Source organism: Salvelinus namaycush, chromosome 4 (assembly GCF_016432855.1).
Source record: "Salvelinus namaycush isolate Seneca chromosome 4, SaNama_1.0, whole genome shotgun sequence".
In the NCBI taxonomy this organism is placed as follows: domain Eukaryota; kingdom Metazoa; phylum Chordata; class Actinopteri; order Salmoniformes; family Salmonidae; genus Salvelinus; species Salvelinus namaycush.
Genome location: NC_052310.1, coordinates 33,980,808 through 34,005,800, shown reverse-complemented (window position 1 = coordinate 34,005,800; position 24,993 = coordinate 33,980,808). Strand labels below are relative to the sequence as shown.

Sequence of the window (24,993 nt, the reverse complement as noted above, 5' to 3'; positions counted from 1 at the left end):
GTAGTTTTAATTTTGAAAATCTGTTCCCAGGTATTCCCATACATAAATAGAGGTTTATGTGATCGTATCCCACTGTAAGGTATGAAACGGTTCTGTTTTTGTCAAATAGCCTAACGTACTATATCTGTTTGGGATTCTTGCGGTCAATTTGCAGTGTATGCTACTATTTTTAACTATGTTCCCGCTGCCTCATTCGGGCGCTGCATCATTTGTGAGTGTTTACTGTTGCCTTGTTTTATTCTAGTGCTGACTCAACTTATTTTTCACTCCGTCCCTCTGTAGGCGACATGCGCATGTGCATCAGTCAGCTTCCTGGCTCTCCGGTTTGCGCCATTTTCTTTCTCTTAGCTAGCTAGCTTAGATACCGTATAAATAAATTGATTTAGGGCCTCTTCTTATTTAATTCAGCACACCCAGTTAGTTAGTCGACATTTATGCCAATCGATTTCTGAACATGGAAGACGAAAGCCACCCCAAAACCCTGTAAGTAGTCAACACAACAGTCACGACGTTGCCAAGTTAGCTTGCTAATGTTAGTTAGCTATCGACCTCAACAGCTTCCTCATTTCAACCTCTCACTCATCAGCATACTGTTTCTCTCCAAGTGAAACAAAGGCTACAAAACTATCAAGTAGGCTGACCAAACTATATACATGAACTTATGCAATAATATATTGCATGACACATCAGCTGGTTAGAACTACTTAGCTAGCAAGCTATTGGTATCTTCTTAGTTAGCTATCTTTATGTTGAAATGTCCCAATCATGGCTGGTCTAAGCTGAGGTCGGCACGCTCAACTTCGTTCTTATATCGAGAACGGAGTTGAACGTTCCTCAGCTTGGCTGGCTTTGGATAACGTTAGCTGTCAGCGAGGTGCTTTTAAAAATTTCAAAATAAAAGTCCTCCACGTACGCAATATGTGGACAATAAGTGAATCATTTGTGGTGGACTTTTATTTTGACATGAGGTAAACAGACGAAGTGGGTCTCCAACAGACTCACGTTCAATCTGTTTTAATAATACGATCCTTTAAATATTTCTCAAATTCCCCCGTTATAATGATCAACCGTCCTGACCACCAGTGCAGTAAATTAATGGAATTGTATTTAACTTCTGGCTTCCCATGAACTGTTTTTGTCCAACCTAATACAATTGAAAGCAAAGCTAATGTATGTAAATCTCCCCGCGACCAACTAATTGTTTTTATCAACGCTGGTGTATTTACTGTTGACTAACCCCATTCCGTACAAACTTGCTCAAACGAGGCAGCAATGAAGTGTTGGCGTCAAAATCTGGGGTGTGACTATGTTTCTATTCAAGCGTTGATTGACATGGTAATTGCCCGATTGTATTGGAGAAAAGTTGAAAAAACGGAATCCTATGACGCTGTACGTTAAATTGTGACGTCTCATGACATAACATACAACACGCATAATGCAACTCATTCTGTGTCATACAGTCTCTCCAACTGGTGTAGCTCTTCGCTCTTAAATAAAAAAGGGACAGGGTAAGGGGATACCTAGTCAATTGTATAACTGAATGTATTCATTTTTTGCGTCATCACTGTAAGCCAACATGACTCTCAAAAGCTGCGACAGCTGCTGTTTACTTCTGAAGATAACTTTAGCGCCGCCCTAAAAACCCGATTCATATTCAACACAAATCTTCAAATAGGTATGTAATGACATTTTATATAAACTCTTTATAGTGTTTTATTTACAGCTTAGAGGTGATAAGTTGGACAGATAAGCCATGTGGGAAACTGCTTTTTTCACCCTATCTTTCCCTTTCACACAGTAGGTTTCGCTTCCCCACCCGTCATTTAAAAAAAGACCAGACGGAGCTCATTGCCTTCTTCAATCATGCAGAGACGTGCAGCATGAAGGTCTCGTCATTGATTTTGCTGGAAAGGGGAGAAATTGTGCTTTACAATGGTATTCATATTACAGTTGACCTGGAAGTATTACTTTTATTAGGCACAAAAATAAGGTAAATTGTACGTTACAGCACGATGTACAAAAGTGCGTCAGCTAACCATACGTGTACATTGGTGTTAAGTTATGCCTTCCTCTTGTCTCCATACTGAATTGGTGAGGTGAAAGTGTGTTATTTGAAATGAATTATCTAATGTTAGCTAGTATCAACTCAAGTAGATATGTTAGCTAGCTACAGCTGTAACTATGCTACTTTGGTTGGGCTAGCTAGCTATAATAAATAATTAGGCTATAATTAATTGCAAACAGAGTGCCTTGGTCCTCCTTGTTTAACCAATTTAGGTCTTACTTGTTAACAGCTGGTGCGCAATCTCTAATATTATGTAAGTTTCAAGGTTCTGCTTGCATGAGTTAGAATACCTCATGATAAGCTGTAGACCATACTATTTACCGAGAGAGTTTTCATCTATATTTTTCTTAGCTGTCTATTTACCACCACAAACCAATGTTGGCACTAAGACCGCACTCAATGAGCTGTATAGAGTACCAGAGTATGAGTCATAATACCCATAAAACCTAGTGGTCAAACAGGAAACACTTAAAATAACACTTAAAAGAAACACTTAAAATAAGGGCTGTGTTTCATGTAGGCTTACCCTGGCGTGACGTTTTGATAATCATGTAAATCTATCCAGGACAAGGTGACTTATCAATATATGCGCCTGTAGTTACCCCCCCCTTCAAAAATAAAAAGGAAATGCTAATGTGACTATCATAAAGAACTACAAATGCCATGATGATCTGAACGAGACTGCCAAATTGAGGCAATGGTAAGAATCTCTGGATTAACTATCTAATGTTAGCTAAATATAGTAATTAATAAATTGGCTACATTAATTTAAATAGAAAATTCTGTGAACTGTCTTATGCAAGTTTTCAATTGTGTCAGCTAGAGATGACGTGCAGGTTTTGCATGATGTCTACTTTGATGCTTATTAGAATTTTCGAATCTGAGAGTAAATAGAGCCGAATATATTGATAAAACTCACCTTGTCCGAGAGAGATTTACATGGTTATCAACACGCCACGGTAAGCCTACTTGAAACGCAGCCCTTATTTTAAGTGTTTCTAAAATACCCTATGGGAAAAATGTATGGTGGGCAAACGATTGGAACCATTTCCCTGTTTGACCACTAGGTTTTAAGGGTATTATGACACCTCCACTGTGGGACTCTATATGGCCATAACCATAAGAAAACAAGAAAATGTTCACCCAGAGGCGGCACTCCTAGTGGTCGGTGACTTTAATGCAGGACAACTGAAATCCGTTTTACCTCATTTCTACCAGCATGTCACCTGTGCAACTAAGGTGAAAAAACTCTAGATCATCTTTATTCCACATACAAAGCTCACCCTCAGTCCCTCGCCCTGCATTTGGCAAATCTGACCATAACTTCATCCTCCTGATTCCTGCTTACAAGCAAAAACTAAAACAGGAAGTACCAATGACGTGCTCAATACGGAAGTGGTCTGATGAAGTGGTTGTTAAAGGAAAAATCCACCCAAAACCACTAATTCCTATCATTTACAGTGTTACATAACACTAACACTGACCGCCACTACTCCAACACCAGACGACACAACGGTGCTAGGCCTGATCACCGACAACAATGAGATGGCTTACAGGGATGAGGTCAGAAACCTGGCAGTGTGGTTCCAACAACCTCTCCCTCAACGTCAGCAAGACAAAGGAACTGATCGTGCACTACAGAGGGCAGAGCACTCCCCCATCCACATCGACTGGGCTGTAGTGGAGCAGTTAGAGTTCCTCGGTGTCCACATCACTAAGGAATAATCATGGTCCACACACACCAACACAGTTGTGAAGAGGGCACGACAACGCCGTGTCCTCCTCCTCAGGAGGCTGAAAAGATTTGGCATGGGCCCTCAGATCCTCAAAAAGTTCTACAGCTGCACCATTGAGAGCATGTTGACTGGCTGCATCACCGCTTGATGTGGCAACTGCTTTCCATCTGACCGCAAATTGCTACAGAGGGTAGTGCGTACGGCCCAGTACATCACTGAGGCCAAGCTCCCTGCCATCCAGGACCTCTATACCAGGCGGTGTCAGAGGAAGGCCCTAAAAATGTTCAGAGTCCAGCCACCCAAGTCATAGACTGTTCTCTCTGCTACCGCACGGCAAGCGGTACCGATGCAACAAGTCGGGGCCTAACAGGACCCTAAACTGCTTCTACCCCCAAGCCATAAGACTGCTAAATAGTTCGTACGGGGAGCTATTGGTTAACTATTTAATTACCGGTACCTGCATTAACCCATCACATACACTGCTGTTACTGTTTATTATCTATTCAGTTGCCTAGTCACTTTATCACTACCTATATGTACAAATCTACCTCAACTACTTCGTACCTCTGCACATTGACTCGGTAATGGTACCCTGTGTATATAGCCAAGTTATCGTTACTCATTGTGTATTTATTCCTCGTGTTATTATGTATCTATTATTTCTCATTTTTGTCTACATTGTTGGGAAGGGTCCATAAGCATTACACTGTTAGTCTACACCTGTTGTTTACATAGCATGTGACTGATAACATTTGAAATAACTCTTTCAATCTACATTTTGTCAGATCTAGAGGCTATACAGACCTATAGGCTAAACTTTAAAATGCATATTCAGACCTTTTGCCTTTGGGGGTGCTCTATTGCTAAAAGGTGTCTCCTAGGCCTAGAGCCGAAAGTCCCCTAAATAGATAGAATTTTTTCTAGATATGTCCTCATTGTACAGGCAGGGCCATGCCTTCCCACAACCATTAACAAAGGTAGATTTGTGTGCCTAAAACTAAAGATTAATGAGATATTATTCCATAAATAACATTCAAGCCAACATTTTAAGAAACTAAACTTCCATGGTGTAGCCTATCCTTAAATCATCAGCTTCCAACCTTCTAAGATCACTAATTTACCCCATCTTTTTTCCTAGGTATGTTGGTAACCTGTCCAGAGATGTAACAGAAATTTTGATTCTTCAGCTGTTCACCCAAATTGGACCTTGCAAAAGTTGTAAAATGATAACTGAGGTAAGATGTATTCTGCTCTATTAACTTTGATGATTTATGGAGACAATTAGTTTAATGGATTATGTACTAGGTCTAGGAATTCAAGTCAGTATACAGGGTACCTACTATGGTAAACCTTTGACTGTAACAACTGTCATTAGCTAGGTTTCCATCCAATTGGTGACAGATTTTCATGCAAATACGCAAAAAATCTGCATAAAGAAAATATATGCATTTTCCCCCCAAATGGAGTTGTTGCGGAGAAAAATCAGTGCGTGATGACGTAGTGCACACAATGTCCTTTTTCGCTTAAGTTTTCATGTACTGAATAAAATCTAAAGTTCAATGTGTTTCCATTGCATTTTCAACTACCGATAGTTTTGTGACAAAAACTGTTGCGTTAAATAGCAAATGTGTCTGCTCTAGGCTTGGCACATGCACTCTAGCCCACAGCTCGCAGATACAGTGCGGGTAGGCTCGTCTACATGAGATTATTATGGATAACATGCTGACCAGACCGCTCGCTTGTGTGCGTCCGCATGTTGATTTTGTCCACCCACACCAGAAGCGTTCAGGACACGGAGGTTGAAATATCAAAACAAACTCTGAACCAACTATATTAATTTGGGGACAGGTCGAAAAGCATTAAACATTTAGCTAGCTAGCTTGCTGTTGCTAGCTAATTTGTCCTGGGATATAAACATTGGGTTGTTTATTTTCCCTGAAATGCACAAGGTCCTCTACCACGACAATTAATCCACAGATAAAAGGGTCAAAGTTTGTTTCTAGTAATCTCTCCTTCAGGCTTCTTCTTTGGACTTTATATGGCGGTTGGCAACCAACTTTAAGGTGCATTACCACTGCCAACTGGACTGGGGTGTGGACCTCAGTTCATCTTTCAATCACCTACGTGGGTATATGCTCCTAAAAACCAATGAGGAGATGGGAGAGGCGGGACTTGCAGCACATCATGCGTCACAAATAGAACCAAGTTCTATTTTAGCGCCTGGCTACACAGACGCTTGTTAGCAAGCAGTGAGGGTCCAATGATTGAATAACATGTATGTGTACATTTATTTTGCAGCCCATTGTGTGGTCAGCATGTAAGAGTGAGAATAATTTTTATTTGTCAAATGGCAGTCAAGCATCAATCATGATGTCACCAGAATAAGAACCTTGGAAAGGAGCATCAAGCTCATCAGCGTGCACTTTCACCAGCCTGTGAAGTTCATCGTAACTTATTTCATCACTAGCCTAATAAATTGCATGGTTTCCCGAGTCGTAGTGGGAGGACCACAGACCATATCATCACGTGACTCCACATTTACGTCAATTATGGTTTCAATGGTATGATTTTACTCTCATAAATACAGTGGATGGAAACGTGGTTATGGAACATACCAGTTTTTTACATAATTATGTCCCATTTTCCATACATTTTTTATGTTGCCTTTGTTGGTCTTATTTTTCACTTAAAACTGATTTACATTTCCATCATGTTGATAAACACACCATAATCTAGAGGCGAAAGAAACGCACACCTATTTAGGCGAGGTGCTGGCTAGCGGAGTGGAACACTTAAAAAAATAAAGGAGAGCCACACACTCTAGGAGCTCAGATGCAAAAATATTTATGTCCAATGTTTCGACAGACAAGCGGTCTTCATCAGGGTATAATGACAAACACTGCGGGATGACTCATTTATATAGCGTCAAAAGAAGTGGTCACACAGGTGTCAAAAGAAGTGGTCACACAGGTGTCTAATCATGGCCGGGTGTGGCCTGATATCATTGGTTAATTCTCATATATTAAAATAGCATACAAAAAACATGAATGGATAATGTATGATCATAGATACAATTTGGCTACATAAGCCTACAAAACATTTACAATAGCAAAATCACAATAATCACAAGAATGGCTTCAGATCAAATTGTATCTATGATCATACGCTATCCATTTGTTTTTTGTATGCTATTTTAATATATGATATAATATACTTTTCTCTCCCCTTTAGTAAATGTATGATTAGGCCTTTTTCAAATGCCTCCAAAATGGTAACTGAGTCCTCTACTATTATAGTGGGTTATATCTAGATATTGTGCAATGAATGCAATCAGATCAAATTGCTTTTTTTTTTTTAATGTATAAAATAGCCTTTAGGTTAGCCTTTGTACCAAAGAGGAAAGTTAGGGTTATTGAATCCCAGCCTTTTAAACAATGTTACATATTGCAACACAATGTTGATGATACATGGTAATCCCCCCCAGTAGAGTAACATGGTTACTCAGTTCTTGCAGTTGTATTCCAAATAATGTTATATGTTTGGCAATAATATACTCTCCCAACTTCTTTTTCCTCAGCAACCCGATAGCAGGAGGATGAATTCTTCTGTCGGATTTTCTGTTTTGCAGCAATCAAGCAATGACCCGTATTGCTTTGTGGAGTTCTTTGAACATAGAGATGCTGCTGCTGCCTTAGCAGCCATGAACGGGAGGAAGATATTGGGAAAGGTAATTTTTCCATTCAAATGTAGTACTCTGTGTGGAGGCGGTTTTCTTGCTAAGTGCTGGTTATAACTAGAGTTGAATGGCAGGAACCCAGTTACTGGAATTTACCGGGATTTACCGCACAACACTACTCCCCTTTCCCCGAGATAAATAACTGCAAGAAACTGGTAGATTTTTTATATGAACAGGATGGCGTGAAATGGAACTGTTAAATTACATGCCATGTCTAAATCGAGATTGCATGTAGACGTATCAGCTCATCATGGTAACTTTTGTTCTTGTGACAGGTAGGCCTACATTTGCTGCAGCATAGCCTATGCTACAGTAATATAAAGACAGAGTGCGCGTCTAATTTACCCATCTCTATCTGGCTTTTGTGGGTCACCTTGTTTTTTTAATTGTGAAGATAAAAAGCATTTTATTTCAGCTGCAGAGTTTTTAAACAGCCTGTCACTTGAATGTCGTTGCTATAAATTAGTGCACGTGCAAGCAATCTTCTCGCAGTCTTTCTCTCCCTCTATCAACTCCATTCAAATTGCATCCAAATAGATAATCCTGTTCTAGATTGATATATAGCCCTATATATAGATGTCCTAGCCTACCTCTTTCAGGTAATAAATTCAATGCAGTATCAGCCTTATATTTAGCTAATTAATGATGGGTTGTGCATAATAAGCTTTTAACTTATAACCTCTGTGTGTGCGTATTGTGCAAGAGACCTGTGCTCCGCTGGCCTCTCCTTAAAAACGCTCCTTTGCTATAGCAGTTATTTATTCATACCCATGAGCATTCTTGAAGAGAAGTGAAAGCCTTCTGCATCTAATTCTATACCTATATTATTCAAGGATGTCATTAGAAGGATGAAGACAAGGACAACAAAACTTACTTAATTTAACTTTTGAAAGCGAGGAAGGAATGAAGCAACAATAGAGAGTTTGAGGAAGTAGGCTAATAACATTAGGGGAAATATTATGAAAGGTATATAGAGTGCATTCGGAAAGTATTCAGACCCCTTGACTTTTTCCACATTTTGTTACGTTCCAGCCTTATTCTAAAATGGATTAAATAAAACAATTTCCTCAGCAATCTACACACAATACCCCATGATGACGAAGCGAAAGCAGATTTTTAGACATTTTTGCTAGAGTATAAAATAAAAACTGAATACCTTATTTACATAAGTATTCAGACCCTTTGCTATGAGACTCAAAGTTGAGCTCTGGTGCATCCTGTTTCCATTGATCATCCTTAGATGTTTCTACTACTTGATTGGAGTCCACCTGTGGTAAATTCAATTGATTGGACAAGATTTGGAAATGCAAACACCTGTCTATATAAGGTCCCACAGTTGACAGTGCATGTCAGAGCAAAAACCAAGCCATGAGGTTGAAGGAATTGTCCATAGAGCTCCGAGACAGGTTTGTGTCAAGGCACAGATCTGGGGAAGGGTACCAAAACATTTCTGCAGCATTGAAGGTCACCAAGAACACAGTGGCCTCCATCATTCTTAAATGGAAGAAGTATGGAACCACCAAGACTCTTCCTAGAGCTAGCAACACGGGCAAACTGAGCAATCAGGGGGAGAAGGGCCTTGGTCAAGGAGGTGACCAAGAACCCGATGGTCACTCTCACAGAGATCCAGAGTTCCTCTGTGGAGATGGGAGAACCTTCCAGAAGGACAACCATCTCTGCAGCAATCCACCAATCAGGCCATTATAGTAGTGAAGCCAGACGAAGCCACTCCTCAGTAAAAGGCACATGACAGCCTGCTTGGAGTTTGCCAAAAGGCACCTAAAGACTCAGACCATGAGAAACAAGATTCTCTTGTCTGATGAAACCAAGATTGAACTCTTTGGCCTGAATGCCAAGCGTCACATTTGGAGGAAACCTGACACCATCCCTACGGGGAAGCATGGTGGTGGCTGCATTATGCCGTGGGCATGTTTTTCAGCGGCAGGGACTGGGAGACTAGTCAGGGTCGAGGCAAAGATGAATGGAGAAAAGTGTAGAGAGATCTTTGATGAAAACCTGCTCCAGAGTGCTCAGGCCCTCAGACTGGGGCGAAGGTTCACCTTCCAAAATGACAACGACACTAAGCATACAGCGAAGACAACGCAGGAGTAGCTTTGGGACAAGTCTCTGAATGTCCTTGAATGGCCCAGCCAGAGCTAGGACTTGAACCTGATCGAACATCTCTGGAGAGGCTTGAAAATAGCTGAGCTTGAGAGGATCTGCAGAGAAGAATGGGAGAAACTCTCCAAATACAGGTGTGCCAAGCATGTAGCGTCACACTCATGAAGACTCGAGACCGTAGTTGCCGCCAAAGGTGATTTAACAAAGTACTGAGTAAAGTCTGAATTCTTATGTTAATGTGATATCAGTTTTTTTTTATATATATATATATATACATTTGCAAACATTTCTAAAAACCTGTTTTTGCTTTGTCATTATGGGGTAATGTGTGTAGATTGAGGCAAAAAAAACAATTGAATAAATGTTATAAGGCTGTAACATAACAAAATGTGGAAAAAGTCAAGGTGTCTGAATACTTTCCGAATGCACTGTATATGCGTCAGCCTACTAACTATACAAACAGGCCCTACTATAAAAAAGAAAAAAAAAGAAATACGGAAGTCTATATACCTATGCTGCACCAGAATCATATGTTTTCTTCTGCTTTATCATGGTTTGAACGAGGTCCGTAATTTCAGTCCATATAATACAATAAGGTACAGTAATACAGTTCACACTCAAAAAGATTAGCCTACTGGGGCTAGTTTAATTTATTTACACGAGAGCATATAGCTAACGACGTCTATGGGCTTTTATGTTTTTCTGTCGTGCGTAATGTGTAGTAGCCTATATCATGTATAGTTGAAGTCGGAAGTTTACATACACTTAGGTTGGAGTCATTAAAACTAGTTTTTCAACCACTCCACAAATTTCTTGTTAACAAACTATAGTTTGGGAATGTTGGTTAGGACAAGTAATTTTTCCAACACTTGTTTACAGACAGATTATTTCACTTATAATTCACTTTATCACAATTCCAGTGGGTCAGAAGTTTACATACACTAAGTTTACTGTGCCTTTAAACAGCTTGGAAATTTCCAGAAATTGACGTCATGGCTTTAGAACAGGGGTGTCAAACTCATTTCGCATCGTGGGCCACATACGGCCTAGGGAGATGTCAAGTGGGCCGGACCATTAAAATTATACCATACTCTGCTATAAATAACCAAAATATCATGTCTTTCCTTTGTTTTGGTGTAAAGAAGCACAAGAACATTAGGAAAATATTGAAATTTTATGGAGTTGTATGAACAGTAGAATTCCATCACACAACTTTTGTTTTGAAGCTGCTGACTAACATTAAAGTGCACATTTTTTAAATCACCACAGTAAGGATTCATCTTCACAGAGCTGTATTCTTTCAATGCAAACAGTATCTAAGGCAGCATTTTAAAGGTGTTAGTCTAGTCTGGACTTGTATTTGTTCCTGAAACTTGGCATCTTTTGGCCTGTACAAGTGCATCAACACCAGGTGTCATGTCCTGACTAGCTGTCACTTTCAGAATGTCATTTAAGTGCTTGTTTGTGAGCCTTGAACGCATTTTTGTTTTATTGATATTCATCACTGAGAAAATTTGTTCACAAAGGTAGGTTGTCCCAAACATGCACAAAATTTTAGCAGCCAGGGCTGTTAATTTGGGGTACCCTGGTAGTAGATACTGATAAAATCTGTCCAGACCTACAGAGGCAAATTTGCCCTTCAAATCTGCATCACACTGCAAATCAATTATCTCTAGCTGAATTTCGACCGGCAGATCAGAAGCTTTAACTGTGAAAGGTGAGCGAAAAACTGAAAATTCTGTCTCAAGTTCACCAAATACCTGAAAACGTTTCTCAAACTCCCGCAGTAGTCCTGCAATTTTGTCTTTGTACCGTTTCATGTCCGCATCAGGTCTGGTCACACACACATCTCTCAGACAGGGGAAATGAGCAGGGTTGCCATTTGCCAGTTGCATCTCCCACAAAGTCAGCTTCAACTTAAATGCATGTATGTTGTCAGAAAACTGTGTGACAACTTTTTTGCGGCCTTGCAACATTTTGTTCAGATTGTTCAAGTGTTCAGTAATATCAACCAAGAATGCAAGGTCCCGTAGCCATTCCTGAGATTGTAATTCCAACACCGGTTTTCCTTTTTTCTCCATGAACTGTCCGATTTCCTCTCGTAGATCAAAGAAATGCCTCAGCACAGCGCCTCGGCTTAACCATCTCACTTCAGTGTGGTATGGCAGGCTGTGGGTAATGTTGCTGTCGCTGAGAAGTTTGTCAAACTGACGATGGTTCAGACCTCTGGACCGGATGAAATTTACAGTGCGAACAACCACCTCCATGACGTGGTCCATTTTCAGCGACTTGCAACACAATGCCTCCTGGTGCAAAATACAGTGAAATGTCCAGAAACGATCTCCTCCATTAAGGGCTTGTACTTTGTCTTTGAACTTTGTCGCGACACCTGCTTTCTTTCCGACCATGGATGGCGCGCCGTCTGTAGCCAGGCTGACAGCGCGGGACCAGTCCACTCCAACTCTGTCCAATGCAGCAACGACAGAGCCGAAAATGTCCTCGGCTGTTGTGGTGTCCATCATTGGCACCAACTCAAGAAACTCTTCAGTAACAGTCAATGTCTCATCAACTCCTCGAATAAATATGGCCAGTTGGGCCACGTCTGTGATGTCAGTGCTCTCGTCAATTGCCACGGAAAATGCAATAAATGACTTGACTCTCTGTTTCAATTGACTGTCTAAATCTGCCGATAGTTCCGAAATCCTCTCTGCTATAGTATTCCTCGTCAGGCTAATATTGGCAAAAGCTTGTCGCTTCTCGGGACATACAAGTTCAGCCGCCTTCATCATGCATCGTTTAACAAAGTCACCGTCGGAATACGGCTTCGATGCTAATGCTATTTCGCTAGCAATTAGGTAGCTGGCTTTTACCGCTGCTTCACTGACTTCTCGGCTCTGGATGAAAGTTGACTGCTGTTTCCTCAGACCCGCCAGCAATTCGTTAATCTTATCTCTTCTCAGTTGTCCTTGCAAGCCGTCATATTTTTCGCTGTGATGAGTCTCGTAGTGGCGTCGAATATTATATTCCTTCAATACCGAAACTTGTTGCAAACACACCAAGCACGAAGGTTTTCCGTGCATCTCTGTAAATAAATAGGACGTGGTCCATTTTTCTTTGAAAATTCTACACTCCTTATCTACTTTTCTCCGTTTGGATAACGACATTTTGGCTAATGAGGGTGTAGCGGAGAGGTAGAGACCAAGGTATTAACAACGTCGTAACAAGCAGCAGATGGCGCATTGATACCGTCTGCTGTTTTCAGTCTGTCTCAGTGATGCGGCTTGTCTTCTACTCTGATGGAAAGAGTGCGCCCCTTAGCGGATAATCCATGAATTGCAGCGAATTAAAAATATTAATTCCATGTCTTTTATGCATTTTTTCCACTTTCAAATTATCCTGCGGGCCTGATCGAACCTCCTTGGGGGCCGGTTCCGGCCCGCGGGCCGTATGTTTGACACCCCTGCTTTAGAAGCTTCTGATAGGCCAATTGACATCATCTGAGTCAATTGGAGGTGTACCTGTGGATGTATTTCAAGGCCTACCTTCAAACTCAGTGCCTCTTTGCTTGACATCATTGGAAAATCAAAAAAAATCAGCCAAAAATGGTAAACCTCCACAAGTCTGGTTCATCCTTGGGAGCAATTTCCAAACGCCTGAAGGTACCACGTTCATCTGTACAAACAATAGTATGCAAGTATAAATACCATGGGACCTCGTAGCCGTCACACTGCTCTGGAAGGAGACGCGTTCTGTCGCCTAGAGATGAACGTACTTTGGTGCGAAAAGTGCAAATCAATCCCAGAACAACAGCAAAGGACCTTGTGAAGATGCTGGAGGAAACCGGTACAAAAGTATCTATATCCACAGTAAAACAAGTCTTATTTCGACATAACCTGAAAGGCCGCTCAGCAAGGAAGAAGCCACTGCTCCAAAACCGCCATAAAAAAGCCAGACTACGGTTTGCAACTGCACATGGGGACAAAGATTGTACTTTTTGGAGAAATGTCCTCTGGTCTGATGAAACAAAAATAGAACTGTTTGGCCATAATGACCATTGTTATGTTTGGAGGAAAAAGGGGGAGGCTTGAAAGCCGAAGAACACCATCCCAACCGTGAAGCACGGGGGTGGCAGCATCATGTTGTGGGGGTGCTTTGCTGCAGGAGGGACTGGTGCGCTTCATAAAATAGATAGAATCATGAGGCAGGAAAATTATGTGGATATATTGAAGCAACATCTCAAGACATCAGTCAGGAAATTAAAGCTTGGTCACAAATGGGTCTTCCAAATAGACAATGACCCCAAGCATACTTCCAAAGTTGTGACAAAATGGCTTAAGGACATCAAAGTCAAGGTATTGGAGTGGCCATCACTAAGCCCGGACCTCAATCCTATAGAAAATTTGTGGGCAGAACTGAAAAAGCGTGTGCGAACAAGGAGGCCTACAAACCTTACTCAGTTACACCAGTTCTGTCAGGAGGAATGGGCCAAAATTCACCCAACTTATTGTGGGAAGCTTGTGGAAGGCTACCCGAAACATTTGACCCAAGTTAAACATTTTAAAGGCAATGCTACCAAATACTAATTGAGTGTATCTAAACTTCTGACTCACTGGGAATGTGATGAAAGAAATAAAAGCTGAAATAAATCACTCTCTACTATTATTCTGACGTTTTCACATTCTTAGGATCACCACTTTATTTTAACTGACCTACGACAGGGAATTTTTACTAGGATTTAATGTCAGGAATTGTGAAAAACTGGGTTTAAATGTATTTGGCTAAGGTGTATGTAAACTTCCGACTTCAACTGTATATATTGGAAAACTGCACAATAATTTGGCCATTTTTGGGCTTGGGCTCATTAAATATCGTTAATGTAGGGATCATAAAATGTATTTAATATATGGCTCATCAGGCTCAGGTAGCATCAGGTTAGAATGTTCTTGCTGATCAAAGCTCTAATCAAATCCAGACATATTTATATGCCTTACAATGCTTTTGAATGACACTTCCGGTTTTGGCGGGAAACACCGGGTCACCTGGGAGAGAAGTGATTTATTCTCAGGATGAAACATCTGTAAAATACCGGAATAATTTTCAACCCTAGTTGTAAACCTTTCACAGTTGCTTTAAGGGACATGGAATGAATGTCTTTGCTCCACTTACGTTTCATTGTTCTGTGAACTGTTTCTTCTTCAGGAGGTCAAAGTAAATTGGGCAACCACTCCAAGTAGCCAGAAGAAAGACACATCTAGTAAGTGTTTACATTTGAACCTTTTCATCTTTTACTACAAAGGCAGTAAAAAATAATAAAAACATTTCTAAAGGCACTCGCACATCTGAGCTATCTTTGTTTATTTTTTCTCGGTAAAAAAATCTATAAGATGATTTATTGTCACATACACCGGATAAGTGCAGTGAAATTTAGTAGTACGGTCACATACGTGTTTAGTGGGTGTAGCGAAATGCTTGTGCTTCTAGCTCCGACAGTGCAGTAATATCTAACAAGTAATATCTAACAAATACATAACATATACACACATCTAAGTAAATGAATGGAATTAAGAATATATAAATATATGGACACGCAACGCTTTAAATGCCTTGTTCAAGGATACATCAACAGATTTTTGACGTTGTCTGCTTGGGTATTCGAACCAGCGACCTTTCAGTTACTGGCCCACCGCTCTAACTGCTAGGCTACCTGCCACCCAGTAGCTACATTAGAGAATAATAGTTATTCTGTCTTGATCATTTCAGATCACTTCCATGTATTTGTTGGAGACCTGAGCCCTGAGATCACCACTGAGGATATCAAAGCTGCATTTGCCCCTTTTGGGAAAATCTCGTAAGTTGCTTTGTGTTTTAAGCTTGTCGGATTTAGTATGTTGTTTCCAGATTTGACATCCCCTGGAAATAGTTTTTCTCTGTTATTTTGTCGAATCATTCGAGTAACTTTAGAGTTCTTCTCATAATACATGTGTTTGTAAGAGGTCCATGGAACAGAATAGATGTGTAACCACATACAGTATATACAGTGCATTCGGAAAGTATTCAGACCCCTTGACTTTTTCTACATTTTGTTACGTTACAGCCTTATTTTAAAATCTATTAAATAGTTTTTCCCCCTCATCAATATACACACACAATACCTCACAATGACAAAGCAAAAACAGTTATTTTTTAAATTTTAGCAAATTTATTAAATAAAATAACAGAAATATATCACATTTACTTAAGCATTCCTTTACCTAGTACTCTGTTGAAGCACTTTTGGCAGCGATTACAGCCTCGAGTCTTCTTGGGTATGACGCTACAAGCTTGGCACAACTGTATTTGGGGAGTTTCTCCCATTCTTCTGTGCAGATCCTCTGTCAGGTTGGATTTGGAGAGTTGCTGCACAGCTATTTTCAGGTCTCTAGAGATGTTCGATCGAGTTCAAGTCCGGGCTCTGGCTGGGCTACTCAAGGAAATTCAGAGACTTTGTCCCTAAGCTACTCCTGCGTTGTCTTGGCTGTGTGCTTAGCGTCGCTGACCTGTTGGAAGGTGCACCTTCGCCCCAGTCTGATGTCCCGAGCGCTCTGGAGCAGGTTTTCATCAAGGATCTCTCTGTAATTTGCTCCGTTCGTCTTTCCCTCGATCCTGACTAGTCTCCCAGTCCCTGCTGCTGAACAAAATCCCCACATCATGATGCTGCCACCACCATGCTTCACCGTAGGGATCGTGCCAGGTTTCCTCCAGACATGACACTTGGCATTCAGGGCAAAAAGTTCAATCTCATGAGACCAGAGAATCTTGTTTCTCATGGTCTGAGAGTCCTTTAGGTGCCTTTTGGTAAACTCCAAGTGGGCTATCATGTGCCTTTTTACAGAGGAGTGGCGGCCAGCTCTAGGAAGAGTCTTGGTGGTTTCAAACTTCTTCCATTTAAGAATGATGTAGGCCACAGGGTTCTTGGGGACTTTCAATGTTGCAAAAATTATTTGGTACCCTTCCCCAGATCTGTGCCACGACACAATCCTGTCTCGGAGCTATACGGACAATCCCTTCGACCCCTTGGGGTGATTTTTGCTCTGACATGCACTGTCAGCTGTTGGATCTTATTATAGACAGGTGTGTGCCTTTCCGAATCATGTCCAATCAATAGAATTTACCACAGGTGGACTCCAAGTTGAAGAAACATCTCAAGGATGATCAATGGAAACAGGATGTACCTGAGCTCAATTTCGAGTCTAATAGCAAAGGGTCTGAATACTTATGTAAATAAGATATTTCTGTGTTTTATTTGTAATACATTTGCAAAAGTTTCTAATCTTGTTTTCGCTTTGTCATTTTTCTTTAATCCATTATAGAATAAGGCTGTAACGTAAGAACATTTAGAAAAAGTCAAAGGGTCTGAATTAGAGGTCGACCGATTATGATTTTTCAATGCCGATACCGATACCGATTTATTGGAGGACAAAAAAAGCCGATACCGATTAATCGGCCGATTTTAGTTAAAAACATTTTTTTTTTTTAATTATCTATATATATCATACACACACACACACATTTTTGTAATAATGACAATTGCAACAATACTGAATGAACAATGAACACTTTTATTTTAACTTAATATAATACATAAATACACACACACGCACACAGCTCTGAAGTGTCTGCTTAGGAGACAAATTACTCTCAATTGTTTGAATAAAAATAGAGTTTAAGTTACCTGTGATGAATGTTGAAAACAAAAACCTTAATTTCTATATGCAGGAAATCCTATTTTAATAATGGGCATGGTAAGAATTGACAACCAAAGTGCGAGTCATAATTCCCATGACACCTAGCAAAATCTGAAAAACGGTTCCTTCATTTATTGCATAGGATATTTTTAGATTCGCTTAAAATAAGGTCTGTGTTTCGTGTAGGCTTACACCGCCAATTTTATAACTGTGTAGATATCCATAGGACAAGGTAACTCTGATCAATATTGGCTAAATATAAGCGAATAATTTTTTTTGTAGAGTGGATTTATGAAAATATGTTGACAAACGTTACCTTATCCTAGTGAGATTTACACGGGTATCAAAACGCTGAGGCGGTTTAAGCCTGCACGAAACACAGACCTTATTTGAAGTAGATCAAGACATTCTCTATGGAAGACATGAACGGTAAAATAACGAAGGAACCCCTTTCAAATTCAGCCGCAAGTTATTACAGCAATTATAACGCGTCGACTATTTCTCTGTAAACCATATACCTTTGGCTAATCTGGAAACTATCACCTCGAAAACAAAACGTTTATTCCGTTCCGTATTTTATCTAACGGGTGGCATCCATGAGTCTAAATATTCCTGTTACATTGCACAACCTTCAATGTTATGTCATAATTCGTTCGCAAAGAGCCAGACTGTTGCATATACCCTGACTCTGCGTGCAATGAACGCAAGAGAAATGACACAATTTCACCTGGTTAATATTGCCTGCTAACCTGGATGTTTTTTAGCTAAATATGCAGGTTTAAAATATATACTTGTGTATTGATTTTAAAAAAGGCATTGATGTTTATGGTTAAGTACACATTGGAGCGATGACAGTCATTGATTGATTGTTTTTTATAAGATAAGTTTAATGCTAGCTAGCAACTTACCTTAGCTTACTGCATTTGCGTAACAGGCAGGCTCCTCGTGGAGTGCAATGTAATCAGGTGTTAGAGCATTGGACTAGTTAACTGCAAGGTTGCAAGATTGGATCCCCCGAGCTGACAAGGTTAAAAATCTGTCGTTCTGCCTAGTTTCCTAGGCCGTCATTGAAAATAAGAATGTGTTCTTAACTGACTTGCCTAGTTAAATAAAGATTAAATAAAGGTGTAAAAAAACACACACAAAAACACACAAAATCGGCAAATCGGCGCCCAAAAATACCGATTTCCGATTGTTATGAAAACTTGAAATCGGCCATTCCGATTAATCGGTTGACCTCTAGTCTGAATACTTTCCGAATGTGTTGTATACTGTAGATGTAATTCCTTTGACTATTGGTTGAAATTACATTTTAAAGCACATCACACCCAGTCTTGATACATACATCTCTATCCCTGTTTTGATCATTTGTGAAAAGCAGGATGACAGAACAAGTGACAAAGTATTTTTAATTGTAATTCATAATTATTTACTTTCAGTCTATATCTAAAACCACACTAATTTCACAGCCAACATTGAATGTCAGCTTTCTATTTTCCCCTCATGCTTTTTTGATAAATGTAGGAAATGGTAAGTAGTTTGGGATGTCAAATATAAGATTGCAGGTCAAGCTTTGTATGTGTAACCCTGAAAAGCATTCAGCCTTTCAGTAGTTGTGAGTCTCAGTTAAGTAATAGCATTCTGGTTATTTTACAGAAATGCTCATAGGATTGGACAGGAGCTTGAAGTCTAACAGCAAGGAACTGTGCACACTGGAAACTCAGATGTAGACGTTTTTCTCATATCTATTTATTCTATACCTTTTTGTGTTTTTGTATTAACATGACCTAGTTTAGTATAACAAACTCCAATATTCAATACATATACTTAAGATTTGTGTAAAACTGATTCTGGTTTGTTAATGTTGATAGATTTTGCTCCTTTCCTAAAAATCTGAAAATGTTTTCAAATTTGCAGCTCCCCAAACTCCATAATGGTGGTAAAGAATTTACCAGGAAAAATAAAGAAATCTGTTAACAGGCCATGTATGCCATTTAATTCCTTTTTTCTCTTTGATATTTATATATATTTATATTGGTAGGATGAACACCATCAGCAGATATTAGGAATGCATGGTAGTCCATAAGTGTTGTGGATTATAATTGGTGCACTGTTTGACAGGGAACCCTTAACTGAAAATGAATCTGGAGAAAGAAGCAGTTAAAACTATCAGTGTATGTTGCATTTCTTTGTACTTGTTTTTGTTTTCAAATGCTGCCTTTTATCAGTAATCAGTTTAGGGGTTTTAAGGTAGTTAAAGGTGCTTGAATTTTGTAATGTAATTTCAGAAAATGTCCATAATATGTCTGCCGCTCATAGTGGAATGATAGTGTTTCACAGTATTACCGACCCAACGGTGACCTGATATGCTGTGATATTCGTCTATTGATTTCTCCCGCCAGAGCGACATCTGTTGTCAAAATGGGAAAGCTGTTCTGACTTTGTGGCTGTGTTATCTAGTGGTAATCGCTCTGTCATTTCCTGGTTGCAAAAATTCTACACTGTTCGCAAAATTAGAGTTTAAGTGAGAAAACTAGCACTGAATAGTGTAGGGAATCATTGTACCATCTAAAGCACTGTGTATTTATCTTTTCAATAACAAAATGTTATTTTTTTTCTTCTGCTGTTTGAAGCTGGTGGACTAAAACCGAACCGGTTTCAGCTTCAAACAGCTGTAAAAACGGTATTTATTGTTAATGAAAATATATTTCACAGCAATTTAGATTGTAAAATGATTCCCTATTCAGTGCTTGTTTTCTCACATAAACTGAAGTTGAGTGAACAGTGTAGAACTTTAGCAACCAGGAGATGACATAGCGATTTCCACTAGATAACAATGCCACAAAGTCAGAACAGCTTTCCCATTTTGACGACAGACGCTGCTCTGGCGGGAGAAATCAATAGACCGATATCACAGCCAATCACAACACTGGCAGGTACAGTAAGTAATACTGTAAAACACTATCATTACACTGTTAATGCAGATATATTACGGACCTTTTCTGAAATTACAATGCAAAAATTAAAACAAATCCTGTGTAGCACCTTTAAGATATTTATTGGGATTTTAGGGGACAATGTAGTCGATTCGAAGTTCAGTATGTGTGTGTGGTTCCTTTTAATTTATGCATGTTATACAGTGGTGCAATGGTCTGATGCTATTGTCTTGTGTCCTTCCAGGGATGCTCGTGTTGTGAAGGACATGACTACAGGGAAATCTAAGGGGTATGGATTTGTGTCCTTCTATAACAAACTGGTAAGGCTCCGGTGCAGGAACACAAGATGAAGGTTATTTCTATTTCTGTTTACTATTTTCTATTTTCAGTAGATTAGATCTTTAGACAATTTTAAAGTTTTATAAATAAGTACACTGTAAATGCACATTTTGTGTTCTATGTTGGTCGTTTTGTAACTTAAGTACAAGTTGTAGTTTATTTGATAGTTAATTATTCCTGTTGAATATATATTCTTATCCATCCATTTAGTATACAAAACATGTTTTAAATGACATAATAATAGCACATAGTTTATAGAATATGTATAGAACAATGTAGAATCTGGAGAGGAAACGTTGTCTTTTGTTTTAAACAACAGGATGCAGAGAATGCCATTGTGCACATGGGGGGACAGTGGTTAGGGGGACGCCAGATAAGGACCAACTGGGCAACTCGCAAGCCACCCGCCCCAAAGAATGTGCAAGACAGTAAGTATGAGTGAGATAAGACTGTTGATTTAATAGAGTTGAAATGGGAGTTATTAGGCTGAATGTTCATATTTATCTCCTTTGTATGTTTACACCAGATGGCTCGAAGCAGCTGAGGTTTGAAGATGTAGTGAACCAATCCAGTCCCCAGAACTGCACTGTGTACTGTGGAGGAATCCAGTCCGGACTATCAGGCAAGTTAAACATGAAAAGTTTTGTTTAGAATTTAGAATCAATGTTTAGAATCAATCGTTAGATGTTCGCAACAAATAGAGTTTGGGAAATAAAGACTGGGTTGGCAGACAAAGGTGGATGATTGTTTAATTGAAATCTTTTTCCTTGCAGAGCATCTCATGCGACAGACATTTTCGCCCTTTGGACAAATCATGGAAATAAGAGTTTTCCCAGAGAAAGGTTACTCTTTCATCAGGTACCGTTTTGTTCTGAGCAAAGGTTCCCTATTTTGTTTATGTACAACACTATGTATTGCCTCATTCTGCCTGTAGATGATAGTACCGGTACATGACTCAAAAATAAATCTTCTAATAATACACCAAAAGCTCCCAATAATAATGTCTACTGTAGAATCCAATCAGATTTATTTGTGAAAGTAGTTAAATGGTTTTATTCCATCCTTTTTTGGTTATGCTTTATAATAACTTGGATATTATTATTATATATCCTTATAAATTATTTTAAGCATGTTTTAAATGGTATAAATGCTCATGAATAAAATACAAATGTATGAATAATATGTACACTCTTTTTATAAATAGTTTGTTTATTCATAAGTTATTACAGTGTGTTTTCCTATGATTGGTATTCTTGAAACGGTACTTATTACTTAACACGGTCAACCATAAAAAACTAAATTCCTCATGTTGCACATTTTTATTTTACATTGTGATTGCAGTGCTGAATGACTTTTCTTGACCGCTGTTTCTTGTCGACATTTGTGTTCTTCTGACAGGTTCTCCTCCCATGAAAGTGCTGCCCATGCAATTGTTTCTGTAAATGGAACGTCCATCGAATGCCACATAGTGAAGTGCTACTGGGGCAAAGAATCCCCCGACATTGCCAAAAGCGTACCACAGGTAGACACAAGTATCTTTAATTGAGACACTGCTCAATTCAAATATTGACATTTCCTAGTGCATATATATATTTTTCTTTACTCACCCAGAAAATGATTGTATTATGATCAATTGTATCTTTAAACAGATGGAGTATGGTCAGGGTCAGAGTCAGTGGGGACAATGGAGCCAAATGTATGGGAGCCCCCAGGCCCAGCAGTATGGACAACAGTACATGGCAAATGGTTGGCAAGTGCCCTCTTATGGAGTGTCTTATGGACAGTCTTGGAATCAGCAAGGATTTGGTGTAGAGTAAGTATAAACTAATTACTCAGATCATGCACATTGTGAAATGCTCTTGAAAGGATAATTATTTCCTTAGTATCCAAACCAGTTCAGTTGTTTGCAGCACTTGTTCATTAGGGAGTTCTGTTCTTTTTTCAGACTATACTGTAGGCTTCCTGGTGTGATTGCACAAAAGAGGCTCACATTGCTGGTTACATTCAGAACATTTTTATCAAGACTGTTTGCTTTCCTCAACAGTATCTATTTAACATTTTAACACCATTACTACTTTTCTGTCAGCAATATTCTCCTTAACCACAGTTTCTGGTTGACATTTGCAAGCATAGGCCTATATCCAGTGTCATAGCGAACCTGGTGAAATGGTTTGACTCCAGAGCTACACTAAACTATGAGATCTTGTTCACAGGGACTCCATTCTGGCTGCAGCAGCACAGAACCTTTCAAGGTGACAAATGCAATCAGTGTTTTATAGCCCAAAGCTTTCACTTACCAGCCTCTATCATTCCGTGACCCTTGTTGTGGTTGTCTTCTCTCTTGCAGACAGTCCCAGTCCCCAGCCTGGGTTGGAGGGTTTGGATCCCCGGCACCGTCCCAGCCCCAGACCGGTCCTGTGATGCCCAACCAGGGAAACTTCAACATGGCTGGCTACCAGACACAGTGAGCAGGCTCTCACTCATATCAATAACACAGGCATGTCAGGCAAGTCAGAATTAGTGGACTTTCAATTAGGAGAACATAAAGAAATTAGCATTGTAATCTAATCATCTGGAGAGATTGTGTTAAAGCAGAGAAGATCAGGAACAATAGCTTAACTCTCAGATATATGGGGAAGCAAATGTTATTTATAAAGACAAGTAGTGAGTGGAGGGGGTTGTTTTTATTGCCTGAAGTTATGTACAAATGAAATGTCAACAGGTGGTTGAAACAAAACTTGGACTGAATTTTCATGCTTTTATATAGGGAATATCTTTTAAAAAAATAACGTTTTTGTTTACTACTTAATGTAGCCTAAACGGACTTAAAAGGTCATTTGAATACCCTAGTTTGTCACAGGACATTGCATAGGTACATAATGTACATTTTCTGAACATAAAGCTCTTTAAATTGTTAGTTTCTCCCCATCAACTCTGATTGTGCGTTTGCTGATTTTAAATCACTTTCTGAACTTTTGACAGATGTGACTAAACACATTTTCAGTCTCCTGTTTTAAGAAGCACTTTTAGGGTTCACATGTTAGTTGTAAATCTTCAAATGAATATGGATTTGCGTGCCATTATGTATATTTACATTTTATTTACTTCACTCTCTTCATCTCTTGACATTGTACCAGCCGAATTTCTTGAAAATGCGTGTAAATCTGTATGCTATTATTTGATTATACCTGTAAATGTCACTTATAAAGGAAAAGGGTCAGGAAGGCCAAACATTTATATAACCCTCAACCTGATTTAAAATAAGGATTTCCAAGCATGTACTCTTTAGTAAACCTAATTCTGTATATACTGTAGATGGGTGTGCAATGCAGGGCTGACATATTGAATATATTCAATATAATTTACAAAGAAGCCTTAATTTAAATGTCAGTTAATGCACCATTCATTATTTTACTCACTGAAGCCCTGTTAGAAACCTGAACTCTAGATTTTAGAACTGATGTTTTTACCATTTAAAGTTGTTTGCCATTTTCAGCTAATAGCAGGCGACGAGGAATTAACATTTCCTGGAAACATTGAGGGTGTATTGCACGTTTTTGAAAATGTATTATCTTGGTTGCTCAAAGTATTGAATGTAAATGGCAGAATTGTTTTAATGATGAATAAAGCTCAGCGATTGACAAAAGTCCCTTTTCAATGTAAAAGGGTCTCAATAAAAATTATTATTGGAAGAAAATAAGCTGATCCCCCGTCTTGTTTGTGTTCAGTGCATTTACTGTAGTCTACTACAAGTCTTGAGCTATGTCTGCCTAAATGGGGAGTCAATATTGTAAAGCTAATGTTTTATAACAATTTATGAATTACACTACTCAAAATACTACATATTACTTGACACTAAAAACTGTACAATTAATACATGAATAATTAAAATGACCTATGATCCTTAAAATAGCCAAATGCTCCTTTTAAAACAATACCATTTCTAGTGAAAAGAAAGGGTTGGACACCTTTTAAAATAAAACCACATTTTTAGTCACTAGTCCTAGGGTTTTGAAGACAAGGCAATTTCCCAAACTCGCGTTCCCCACTCGGGGGTACTCGAGGACCAAAGGCCCCAACAACACATTTGTTGTAGCCCCAGACAAAAATCACCTGATTCAACTTGTCAAGAGCTTGATGATTAGTTGACAAGTAGAATCAGTTGCGCTTGTCTGGTGCCACAACAAAATGTAATGTTGGGGGTACTTGAGTACCGAAGTTGGGAAACACATTGAATCCCAAACCACCCCCTCTCCCCTACCAACTCTCTTGGGAGGGCCCTCTTTTGTCACGTTTTGCTGAAGAAACTCAGAGGATGACTTCCAGAGAGTGACGA

General features: G+C 39.3%; 1 protein-coding gene across 2 annotated transcripts; it reads left to right on the top strand.

Annotated features, from left to right (window-relative positions):
* Window positions 1-284: 284 nt before the first annotated feature.
* LOC120046454 (nucleolysin TIAR-like) lies at window positions 285-24,357 on the top strand. Of its 2 annotated transcripts, XM_038991708.1 has the most exons (13): window positions 285-483; window positions 4,940-5,036; window positions 7,379-7,528; window positions 14,858-14,912; window positions 15,419-15,506; window positions 20,563-20,638; window positions 20,977-21,085; window positions 21,184-21,279; window positions 21,431-21,515; window positions 22,056-22,179; window positions 22,307-22,470; window positions 22,871-22,909; window positions 23,005-24,357. In XM_038991708.1, the coding sequence occupies exons 1-13, from the start codon at window positions 455-457 to the stop codon at window positions 23,123-23,125; spliced, it is 1,233 nt and encodes a 410-aa protein (XP_038847636.1). In that variant the 5' UTR covers window positions 285-454; the 3' UTR covers window positions 23,126-24,357. The 2 variants fall into 2 exon arrangements, with proteins under 2 accessions (XP_038847636.1, XP_038847637.1); XM_038991709.1 differs by lacking the exon at window positions 22,871-22,909.
* Window positions 24,358-24,993: the final 636 nt, after the last annotated feature.